We start from the raw sequence: 12,254 nt of genomic DNA on the forward strand, positions 1-12,254 counted from the left end.
TGTGCATTAAGAGGAGAAAAATACAACTCTTATAAAAAATTAATAGATAAAGAACGTTAAAAAGGGATAAAAACAGCGCTTGCGCTAAAGTGTTTATACAATCATGTAGATCTCACTTCCACTTCAATCCACATCCAGATGGTCATTGGCAAACTTAAAACGGGCCTTGACATGCACTGGCTTGAGCTAAGGGACATTGCGTGTGCTGCGAGATTTTGGTGTAGATATAAAACAAACAGTAATTCTTAGAACCAGACTTTTTTTAATGAGCGTGTTCACGCACACAATGTATTTTCTGAATGTTGGTCTCGACATCTCAATAAATGGTAAATGGGTTATACTTCTATAGCGCTTTTCTACTTTCAAGGTACTCAAAGCGCTTTGACACTATTTCCACATTCACCCATTCACACACACATTCACACACTGATGGCAGGGGCTGCCACGCAAGGCCCTAACCATGACCCATCAGGAGCAAAGAGTTAAGTGACTTACTCAAGGACACAACAGGTTTGTGACTAATGTGGCGAAAACCGGGGATCGAACCAGGAACCTTAAAGGTTTCTTGCACTGCCACTCTACCAACTGTTTTATTTTAAAAATCAACCGAATGTATCTTTCTTTTGTCGGATTTCTTGTTCCTCTCAATCTTTATCTGTGCGTATCGTCCAATGGTATATTTTATTGTTTTCTTAAGTGGGCATTATCGACATGTTTTTGTGTGTTTAGGTTTCTTCCTGGGGTGGGTACGTGTTCCTGATCAACCTGATCCCTCTTCACGTCCTGGTTCTGATGCTCACAGGAAGGTTTTCTCACCGCATCTATGTGGCTTACTGCACCGTGTACTGCCTGGGCACCATCCTGTCCATGCAGATCTCCTTTGTTGGTTTCCAGGTAATGATCGGTTTGAGCGAATGATTTTTACAAATGTTTGGTATAATTTCAGTGACATACAGTTTGTCTATTGCTCCCATTTAGCCGGTGCAGTCATCTGAGCACATGGCAGCCTTCGGTGTGTTTGGCTTGTGCCAAATTCACGCCTTCGTTGACTACCTTCGCAGCAAGCTAAACGCTCAGCAATTTGAGGTGCTGTTTAAGAGCGTCATTTCCCTGGTGGGCTTCCTCCTGCTGTCCGTGGGCACTGTTCTCATGCTGACAGGTGGGTACTAAGATGCCTTTTGAACTGGGTTGTTTCAGGAGGATCACACAAGTAACTAAATGTCCTTGATTGCTGTGCCCCCAGGAAAGATCTCTCCATGGACTGGTCGTTTCTACTCGCTGCTGGACCCTTCGTATGCCAAGAACAACATCCCCATCATTGCCTCTGTCTCTGAGCACCAGCCCACAACATGGTCCTCCTATTACTTTGACCTGCAGCTGCTGGTCTTTATGTACCCAGGCAAGCATGCACTTGAACAACAGATTCCTTCTTTTGACATGATTGTGACCACTTGTAAACTCTAAAGACAGACCTCAGTGGTTCTATGCGATAGTAGACTATTTGTGGTGGCGTGGGCATGGCAGGGGCAGTGTTCTATTTAATATATTTTATTTAAAAAACATGTTTTTCTTTGTAGCTTATAAAGCCAGGTCTTCAAAAAATAAAAGCATGTTAGTAACACACTTTGTTGCCCCACTACAGGTGACAATTCCAGACATCCCAAACGTCTGCTATTTAGCTTAATTCCGCTATTCTTCTTGCCAAAGTGGTATTTTTTTAGATTTCTGTACAAAACCACAAACAATGTTTATTGATTGATTTGTGTTGGTTACGTATGTTTTGGTCTGTGTTGGTTGCTTCTGTCGACATTCGAAAACTCTCGAATGTGGAATGGCGTGAGATTGCCCATTTAAAAAATTACAAAACAAAAATTGCAGCGGCTTTGCTGCGTTTTTGCTTGAAATGTTTCCTAAAAATCTTTGCAGTTCTTGGCACTTAACATGTTAGTGTAGGGTTGATAAGGATTGTGTTGTTATTTTCTTTAGAAATAACACATACATGTTTCATTTAACTGTTTGTTCTGGCGTGCTCATGATTATTTCAACAAAGAAGGAGAACGCCAGGTCGTGGAAGCCAAGAAAAAGATTATCAGGTTCTTCTGCAGTAAAGGTTATTACAGTGTGACTAACAGAAAATAACACAATAGACAGATTTTGACTTCTGGAGGCTGTGAGCTCTTTATTTTTTTTTTCTCTTGATTCTGTTACAATCCACCAGCAGACTTGTAATTTCCCTCGCGCTCAAGATTTTTTGTTTATTGTTCTCTGACATTTAAACTAATATTATGGTCAAAATAAAGTATCCATCCATCCATCCATAGGTGCACCTCACAGAGGTCTTCAAATGCTCTGAGCACTAATTTGTTTCCTTTCCTTTTTCAAACAGTTGGTCTTTACTACTGTTTCAACAACTTGTCAGATGCAAGGATTTTCATCATCATGTATGGTGTGACCAGCATGTACTTCTCAGCTGTCATGGTACGTCTTGTTTAAGCTCACTTGGATTGTTTTACGCAAAGTCAGCTCCACCTATGTGTATCTTCAAATGGAGAAGAGTGTAGATTAATGCAGTTATTTTAAAATAAACTTACTATAGTCTACCACTGGGATCCAGTTTCAGTTTAAACACCATTGGTGTTATGATCTGATATTAATATTGGTTCCGATATCAGCAATATCGGCCTGCATCTAAAGCGTCTATCGAAACTCTAATACAAGCTGTCTGTTCTGCTCCTGCTAACGTCGCTTTTTGATCGCTTAGCAGACATACAAATGCTTGTGTTAATGTGGGAGCCTTATAAGAGTTGTGATTTCAAAACACCTGTAAATCTGAACAAAGTATACCAATACAGCTTACATGAGATATAAAATAACTTTTGTGTGATATTCAAACATAAAATAAATGCATTTAAACAAATGTACTAGCTTGCTGCTAATCAAAAATATGCTACTAGTTACCATAAAATATTTTATTTAGTTTATTGTATAAACAAGGAGGTCTTCAACAGGGAGTCCGCAGGGGTAACAAACCGCAGGTGGTTGTGAAATCTTTGATTGATTATACTTTTTTAATAAATATTTTTTAATTCCGCTGCAATTCTTTAACAAGATACCCATAGGATCAGTTTCATTTGAAACAATTTTACACAGAATATAATAGGGTGTCCTCGCTCCATATCTGTCAGTTTGGGGGGCTTTGGCCTGAAAATGTTGAACACCTTTTGGTTTAAACACTTTGGAGCTCAACAAAAGACAAGACTGGCACATTTAGCCGAATGGCAAATACTACTTCCTGACTACAGCAACACACTTAAGACCAACTGAAATAAATACATACTTGCAAATGAGACTCAGAAGTTTAAGAATACAAGATATAATAACTAAATATTATAAAGTTTATTCCAGCCTTCCCTCATTTACTTTTATCAAGCATTACCAGGATCCAGCATACAGAGCTACAAAATTAGTAAACAACATTATTGCTGATATTGTATCAGATCGAAATTGGTATCGGCCAATATCAATGCCTGCAATATCAGTATCATATTTGAAGTGTAAAAGTTTTATTGGGACCCCATAGTTTTAGAGCAATGATTTTATTGTTATGGTAAATACTATCATTAATGTTAGAAGAGTGACAAGAAGGGCATGATAGACCCGCGCTGTCTAAAATAAAAAATAACTGTTTACACCAAATCAGTGTAACATGTTAATACAACCAATCATTTAGGCATATCTAGGGAGTCACTCCCAGTTCATATCCAGTGTGGAAATGTGCATCTTATTTCTTGTCTCTCTAGGTTCGTTTGATGTTGGTGTTGGCGCCTGTGATGTGTATCCTGTCCGGCATCGGTGTGTCCCAGGTACTCACCACCTACATGAAGAATTTGGATGTCAGCCGGCCAGACAAAAAGAGCAAAAAACAGCAGGACTCCACCTACCCCATCAAAAATGAAGTAAGTGTGAATGTTATCTGTCTATCTGTGGTGGCTCAGCGATGAAGTGGCAACTTGGTGGCTCAGCGATGAGGTGGCAACTTGTCCAGGGTGTACCCTGCCTACTGCCCGAATGCAGCTGAGATAGGCTCCAGCAACCCCCGTGACCCCAAAAGGGACAAGCGGTAGGAAATGGATGGCTGGATGGGTTTGATTGACTCCGAAAATCAAAAGGTACCATTTAAATTGATTTGATCAACCTTTGACACAATGAAAACCCTGTTGAAATGCTTTGAAAGAAAGCAATGCTGAGTAAGGCACATTTAATTTATATTGTGTTTTTAGCATTTAATTATAGCTTTATTTCTTACTTTTTTCTATTTTATTTTGATTACTTGTGATGTGTCCAGTGTCGCGGTTTGTTGGCTGTATTTAATCAGTTGATGTTATTTTAGCAGTATAGTCGTGGTATATTCATCCTGACTGTGGTAAACGACAGTAGGATTATTATGAATAAATCCAGTATTTTCAAGAGCAAAAACTCTTTACAACCTTCTAAAAAGTATTTTTTAACATATTTAGAGCCCTCTAAACATAAAATAACACCTATTCAGTCACCTTTACACTCTTTTTACCTAATAAAGTAGTAGGCTTGAGTGTGTTCTACTGTAGAGAACAGTACTCACTAGTAGCCTGGAATATCCACCAAGCATCATTGCTATGGCCGTCGCCTGGCCACCATCATGACCACTACAACACGACATTGTGGGTTAGTCCGTTTAAGTTACAACTGGGCTTCCATATGCTGAAACCACAGCTATCAGTTGTTATGCCAAAGGTTGTTCAACTTGGCAGTTGCAGCTATGACCATAAGCTGTGTTGTTAGCATTCCATTTTTCTTAGCTTGTCATTCCACAATGACAAGCTAAATAGTATGGTCTTAACTATCAAACAAGCAGAACAAAAATACATAGCTTATTAACTGACCCTGTACTAAAGCTTTCTGATCTTTCATTCTGTACTGTTGAGTGTGCGTGTGTGCGCACGCGTGCTACACAATAAACAGAAATGTCATGCATTTTAAACATCTGACAGATTACCCACTAACATTTTCGTCCGTTCTCGTCTCGTCAACGAAAAGTCACACACGTCTCGTCATGTTTTCGTCATCAGAGAGACATGTTTATCTCGCCACTGTCTCGTTATCGTCATGAAAAAAAGTGGCGTCAACGAAATGATTTTGTCATCGTCATCGTTGACGAAAACAACACTGTTCCACATCACTCACCCCAACGGCCAACCAATGTCATGTGGAGAAGATGAAGTGCATCAGTTCATCAGCTGCTTATAGCAGTCCTGTTAGCAATAATTGGCAAGCCGGTACTGGTATGTCTCGTATCTTGTGTTTTGACAGTGCTCACACCAAAATCCCACCAATGTGGAGATGTTATTGATAAGGCAGGAGTTGAAGATGAAGTTACTCAGTACTTTTTTCTGCCAAAAGTTGGTCAATTTGATTGTCGTGTTGTATATTAGCGGCCGTGTTGTTAACATTGTTCACCCTTAGCCCGCAAACATAAGTCCGGCTTGGTAAATAGCTTTATTGATCGCCGCAACGTCTTAATCACTTAATTTAGGCTAGAAATATGTCCAATCTGCTTTAAAAAAAAACTGTGACATTGCGAGCACGGACTGTAATGCAGGGGTCCTCAAACTATGACCTGCCAGCGTCCAAAATCTGTCCCGCGGGAAGTCTCATGTTTTTTGTTTTTTTATTATTTGTCCCACCACTTCCATGTTAGCTACCTTTCTTTGTTTATAATGTCTATTTTCTGCTGGATCTACTCTGTTTTAAGCTGCCATTTTTTTTTTTTGCAACAGCTATTACATATACTGTACGGCAGGGGTATCCAACTCATTTTAGCTCAGCGGCAGCATGGAGGGGAACCTGCACAGTTTCCTCAGTTCCCAAACGTTTATTGAGTGTTGTTAAAAGAAAAGGTGATGTAACACAGTGGTGAACATGCCCTTTCCTAACTACTTTGGCACGTATTGCAGCCATGAAATTCTAAATTAATTATTATTTGCAAAAAAAAAATAAAGTTTATCAGTTTGAACATCAAAAATCTTGTTTTAGTAGTGCATTCAACTGAATATGGGTTGAAAAGGATTTTGCAAATCATTGTATTCCGTTTATACTTACATCTAACACAATTTCCCAACTCATACAGAAACGGGGTTTTTACCATCATTTGTACATACCGTATGTGCTGGTGTTCTATTGTTGTTGTTGTTGTTTTTGTTGCTATAGTTGTGTTTGCTGTTGTTGTTTTTTTCTCTGTCTAATCCCCCTCTTATCCGCACAATTTCCCCCTCTGTCTTCCTTTTTTTCCCTCTTTTCATCCCCTCCTGCTCCGGCCCAGCTGCACCAAATGATAATATAAGTACATTTAATTAAGTCAAATTCAAATAAGGGAACAAGAGAAGTATCCTACACTTCTCTTTTGTAAAGTAAATCTGAACAGCTCATATGGGCATCTACATCAACTATATATGATTTGCCTGAGAAGCTGGACAGGACAAAAAAAACTGCTTCGCTAAGTTGGCTAGCTACACATGATTATGACAAAAATAATCAATTTTTTTTGATTGATATTGAAATCATAAATAACACAATAGTTCATTAAATTGAAATGCATTTGTTGTACCACCACGACCTAACTTTAAATGTAATTTAATAGAATGGATATAAATAAATAACAAGTAAAATAATAATAATTATCCATCCATCCATTTTCTACCTTTTGTCCCTTATAGGGTCGCGGGGGGTCGCTGGAGCCTATCTCAGCTGCATTCAGGCGGAAGGCTGGGTACACATAATATATTAAATATTACAATTTGCTAAAAACAGTCAAATTTGTTTTTACCGTTGTTAATTTTTTAAATTACGTTTTTACCTGTTATTCTTATTCAACCTTAATATTGTGTGAGCTTTTTGTGTCATTGATACAATTTATTAAAATGTTTGGTAAATAAATGCAAAAAATCCTCACATATATTGGGAAATACCTCTTTGGACAATGTTGACCAATATTTGAGTTCAAAGCATAAAGATTTTATAAATGTATCAATAAGTGTTTTAAGTACACTCTGCCTGTGTAAGGTACTTTCTGAAACCTTTATTTGGTTGGCACAGTTCGACTGGATGTTGTGGGATAAGAGAGACGTGTGCTGCTGTTCTTAGCTTGACAATTTTTGAGACGGCTTAAGAGAAAGCCGCTCAAGTAGCGACTGCTTTCTTCCTGTTGTACAATAATGTTACATCAATTATGCATTTAACTAGAAAACAAGCACATGAGATGTGTTCTAGTAAAATGAATTTTTCTTGCTTGCTTTAGCTTTGTAATTGATTGATTGATTGATTGAAACTTTTATTAGTAGATTGCGCAGTTCAGTACATATTCCGTACAATTGACCACTAAATGGTAACACCCGAATAAGTATTTTAACTTGTTTAAGTCGGGGTCCATGTTAATCAATTCATGGTAGTTCAGTTGGTGGTTCAGGTGCCTGTCGATATTTTTTTTAAATTCAGGACGTCGATATTTTTTTAAATTCAGGACCAGGTGGTTGATTGTTTTGCTTGGGGGATGAATGAGCTGTCAGAGAAACATTATTTTCCCAAACAAATGTTCCTTCTACTCACAAGGACAGCATTTCAGTCACATTTATGTACATTTCCGTGGTATTCTGCGTACAAAGACGGATTCCTTTTTATTGGCCAATTCTGTGAATCCGTCCACCATTACGTAAATGTGGAAATCATATGGCCTTACTTTTTTGGTGTTGTTTAGTGATAGTTGGATAGGCATACTAGCACTTTGTCAAATAAGAAATAGCAACCATGGTGAGATCTCACTGTTTTTTCACGAATTCGCTTCTCATCTGTTTCACTGTTATTCATCTGGGTTTTTTTTTCCCAATTATATTTTTATGATCATGAGCCATAATTGAAATCGGAATTTGATTTGATTGTCCAGCCCTATGACCATGATTTCAATGATTATTTTTTCTTTTTTTACTGAATGTTAACTTTTTATACCACTCAACTTCCTTTGTTGCCATGGTTAAAAATGTATGCTATATCCATCTATAGCTATAAACTAATGCGAGCGAGTGAAACTCCAGGCATTGGGCTGATCACAGTAGTCCAGTAGTTTGTTTCCTAACAACAATTGCAGCCTCACTTTTTTGTTCTCTGCAGACTCTCTAACGTCCTTCCACAGTCTTGGTATACTATATGCATGTTAGGTGGATAGATACACAGAATGAACTTACAGATCATTTGATTATCATCAATATGTTGCTTTGACACAGAGTTATTTGCTGACAAAACAATGTTGTCCGTCCAAGGTTGCCTCTGGAATGATTCTGGTCATGTCCTTCTTCCTCATCACATACACCTTCCACTCTACCTGGGTGACAAGCGAAGCCTACTCTTCTCCCTCAATTGTCCTGTCTGCACGTGGAGGCGATGGCAGTCGCATAATTTTTGATGACTTCAGGGAGGCCTACTACTGGCTTCGTCACAACACTCCTGAGGTCAGTCAAAACCAAAAACCGAAACTTATCTGCTGTCACTTCCGTTTTGCTTTATGAAAATCCAGGTCAAACCACTACTCATTTAACTTGAAAAGATTTGGTTGAAATCCATTTCTCAGGCCAATATACTGCCAACTGAACATGGTTGCACTTTTTTTTTTTTTATTAATATTGTATCCTTTTTATGTTGAAAAAAAAGCAAAAGTAGAATGTTGAAAATGTGATTAAAAAAAAGGTTTCCTCTTTTTAATTCAACCTAAAGTGTTTGTTGCAATTTATTCAAATAAGATGTAAATGCATTGTTTGTTTGTATACGTAATTTATTTATACCTAATTACCTTACAAATAATAACATCACTATAGAAAATTTCACTTGCAGTGTCCAGTATCAAGTATTTATTTCACAGTCTCACTGCTTGATTTTGTTTTTTCCAAAAAGTTACTGAATCGATTTCAACACACTGAATCGTTTTGGATCGTATCATTCTAAAAAAAATAACATCCCTGAATTGTGTCAGCAAACACAAATTCTGAATCGAATTTAATCGTTAAAACGACTCTTTACATCCTTAGCAGTTAGATTGGAGTGCACACATGCATGTGCACAGCGTGTAAGCGTGCACCAGAAACGACATGAACATTTCATATAATGGTTATCCAGACCAAAAGTATCTCGGTTATCATTATTATGGTATTGTTGAATGTGCACACACTAAAATATTTTTTACCAAATAGATAAATAAACAGACACCCGATATACTTACCTTAGCAGAATAAACACTGAGGGCCTGATTTACTGAAGGTTTACATGGAATAAAAAACACGCAAAGCTAATCTACTAAAAGTGTGCAGAGTGGATTGCATCTGATAAGTGAGCATAATAAGGCATGCAATCCCTTTTACATGTCTGTCTTCAATACTATGCAAAATATAAGCTGATCATCAATTTGCTCATAATACTGTGAGAAGAAGATTCAAATCTAAATATTACCACGCGCAATGTGATTTATCAACACTCACCACCGTTTTGGGAGCACTATTTTTGCGTTTTATTTAGCACTGCAGGATCAGTGCTCCCGCTGCACAGACAGACGATGGATAGACGACAATTCTTCACCTGACATTTGTGTCAACATTTAGGTGGACGGTCAGAACTAAAAAAATATCGAATATAACGTCTATTCAGCAACATAATTTTATAGCTGCTTGAGGGGTTGATTAAAAAACATTCAACCGATATGTTTTGGCGTCCTTAAGTATTTTTAAAATTAGGTTCATTTTTTCACATAGAAATATTCTTTAAATATTTCTTATATGAAAAAAACGTATTTAAGTATGCATTTTTTTGCTTTTTGAGCGGAGTAAGTTCAGCCTCTCTCCAATTAACGCAACTTCAGCAGTAAAAATGGCCATAAAAGTCATGTCATGTCACCTGCATGTTTGAATACGTAGCACAACGCCATAAGTATGACCATGAGGTGCAGGGAATGAGAGTGTCTCCGTGGTGAAAGCCAATTATAGTACACGCAAGGTCCTCATTTGAAAAAAGGTGCTCTGCACCACTATACAATTGCTTACACAGTGTTCATAAATTGCACGCAACACAAAATTTTTAAGATTGCACACGCTGTCTAGAGCGAGGAATTTAGAGCCTAGTAAATTCGGCCCTAAATATTGTTCTGACTTTTTACGAGCCATACAGTGTTGTTGTTAGTTTGAGTGTTTAAAATGTATTTTTTTTAGTTTGATTTGTCATGGTTTTCAGAGTAATTTTTAATCAAAGGCAAAACGGTTGTTTTTGTAACATCACGTGGGAAGTGCATCTTTATCTTAGAGTACAGCATGTCTGCTCAATGTGCACAATTGAATATATTAGTTGCTCGGACAACAATGTGTTTAAGTAAGTTTAGATATAGGGTATGTCTTTCTATGTCAATCAGCGACACTAGCGATTAGCAGTGTTAGTTAATACTGGTAATCCCTCGTGTGCGCTAATTTTACAGATACTTTATTAAACACACTGAAAGAATTCCCTCATCTACATCTAGCGGCAATAGCAAAATAACTCAGATGATTGGTGAAAAAGACAATTTGGAACTGCCAACAATTTGATATACTAACCATAATAAACAAAATACTACTACTACTACTACCAGGGGTGTCCTGATGTACTGTACAACTTTTTCACTTTCGATACGATACCGATACAGGAGCCTTGTGTGTTGGCCATTCCCGGTATAGATCCTAGCTTATATTAGATTTTATATGCAACCCAATACCATCCAATACTGTTTTTTTTTTTTTTTTTTAAATATCGGACCGATAGCAATATCAGATCGTGACATCCCTATAATTTACACTTCATTGCGTGTAGGCTATATCATATAATGCGGGACCAGGTCGGCACATTTAAAGTGTGTTAGGAAGCAGATGTTACGATGCAATTGACTTTATATAGTTTGAGTGACATGCTATAGACACGTCCTCCTTTCAATGTGTTTGAGCAAATGTCAACATGCCAAATCTAAAAATACTTTTTGTGCCGGTTCAAGTTTTGAAATTAATTCAATGTAATGTATAAATTATTGTACGGGGAAACACTGAATTCAATTGTTACATTTGGTGCACGTGTGATTGTTTGCCGCCCCTTGAATTTATTAGTGTGAGAAAGGCTAAATTGATTAGATTTGGAGGAAAAGTGCCTGAATTGTTTGTCATTGTTTAGGATTCCAAGGTTATGTCATGGTGGGATTATGGCTACCAGATAACAGCCATGGCTAATCGAACCATTCTAGTGGACAACAACACGTGGAATAACACGCACATCTCAAGAGTTGGACAGGTGAGCTGGACAAGGAAATGTTGCTTTGTTAATGAGAATTACTTTGACAAGTCTATATTTTGTTTTTTTAGGCTATGGCATCCACAGAAGAGCGTGCCTATGAGATTATGAGGGAGTTGGATGTCAGTTATGTTCTGGTCATCTTTGGAGGACTTACAGGCTATTCCTCAGATGGTACGTCGCCAAGTCAACACATTTACCTTAATTTTACCAGTTTATGGATATACTAATAAATTGTTTTCCTAGATTTTAAATGTAATCGCTCATCTATAGTAAGTTTTAGGGGTGCAAGTGGATTGACAAGATGATAGATAGTTTACATAATCCAAAGGAAATTTAGAACTTCTACAAAAATGTATCTTGAAATGATACATTATAAAGAATACATTATACATTATAAAGGATAAAATAATAATTTTCTCCTAATGTAATAGTAGGGGTAACTGATTTGATGTAAATTCAGGCAGCTAAGCCTTGTTATTGCTCAGTCTGTCCAAAGAAGCAAATGTGGATTTGGGGGGGAAAGGTCGGGGGGCTTTTATCTTTTCTTTTAAATCCGTCTGTAAAGTTGAATCAAATTAGGTATGTGTAACACAACCTACACCCCTTTGCAAATATGCAAAAATGTTTTGTGGAGAGGCGGAGCCGACGGGCCTACGGCGGGGCAGGACACGCTTTGCCCTGCTCAAGATGGCGGCCAGGAGGCGGAAAATGCGGCGGGCGTGCCGGGAGCGACACCACAGCAATCGAGATCAGGTGCGCGGCTCACACATCGGCTCACAATCTGCCTATCTCCTCGCAGTGTATAAAAGGGGAGAAGGAGGAAAGATCAAGAGAGAAGAGGTGGAGTGTCCGCAGCAGACGCAACAGTGCCG

General features: G+C 38.0%; 1 protein-coding gene across 2 annotated transcripts in view; it reads left to right on the forward strand.

Moving 5' to 3' along the window:
* The window catches only part of stt3a (STT3 oligosaccharyltransferase complex catalytic subunit A), a 37,348-nt gene that overhangs the window by 18,741 nt on the left and 6,353 nt on the right, over nt 1-12,254 (forward strand). For both annotated transcript variants that reach the window (XM_061898128.1, XM_061898129.1), the window contains exons 8-15: nt 730-894; nt 979-1,159; nt 1,244-1,399; nt 2,387-2,478; nt 3,801-3,956; nt 8,349-8,537; nt 11,263-11,379; nt 11,451-11,553. In XM_061898128.1, coding sequence (XP_061754112.1) covers nt 730-894; nt 979-1,159; nt 1,244-1,399; nt 2,387-2,478; nt 3,801-3,956; nt 8,349-8,537; nt 11,263-11,379; nt 11,451-11,553 — 1,159 coding nt within the window. The remainder of the gene's footprint in view (nt 1-729; nt 895-978; nt 1,160-1,243; nt 1,400-2,386; nt 2,479-3,800; nt 3,957-8,348; nt 8,538-11,262; nt 11,380-11,450; nt 11,554-12,254) is intronic.

Source organism: Nerophis ophidion, linkage group LG04 (assembly GCF_033978795.1).
Source record: "Nerophis ophidion isolate RoL-2023_Sa linkage group LG04, RoL_Noph_v1.0, whole genome shotgun sequence".
Taxonomy (NCBI): domain Eukaryota; kingdom Metazoa; phylum Chordata; class Actinopteri; order Syngnathiformes; family Syngnathidae; genus Nerophis; species Nerophis ophidion.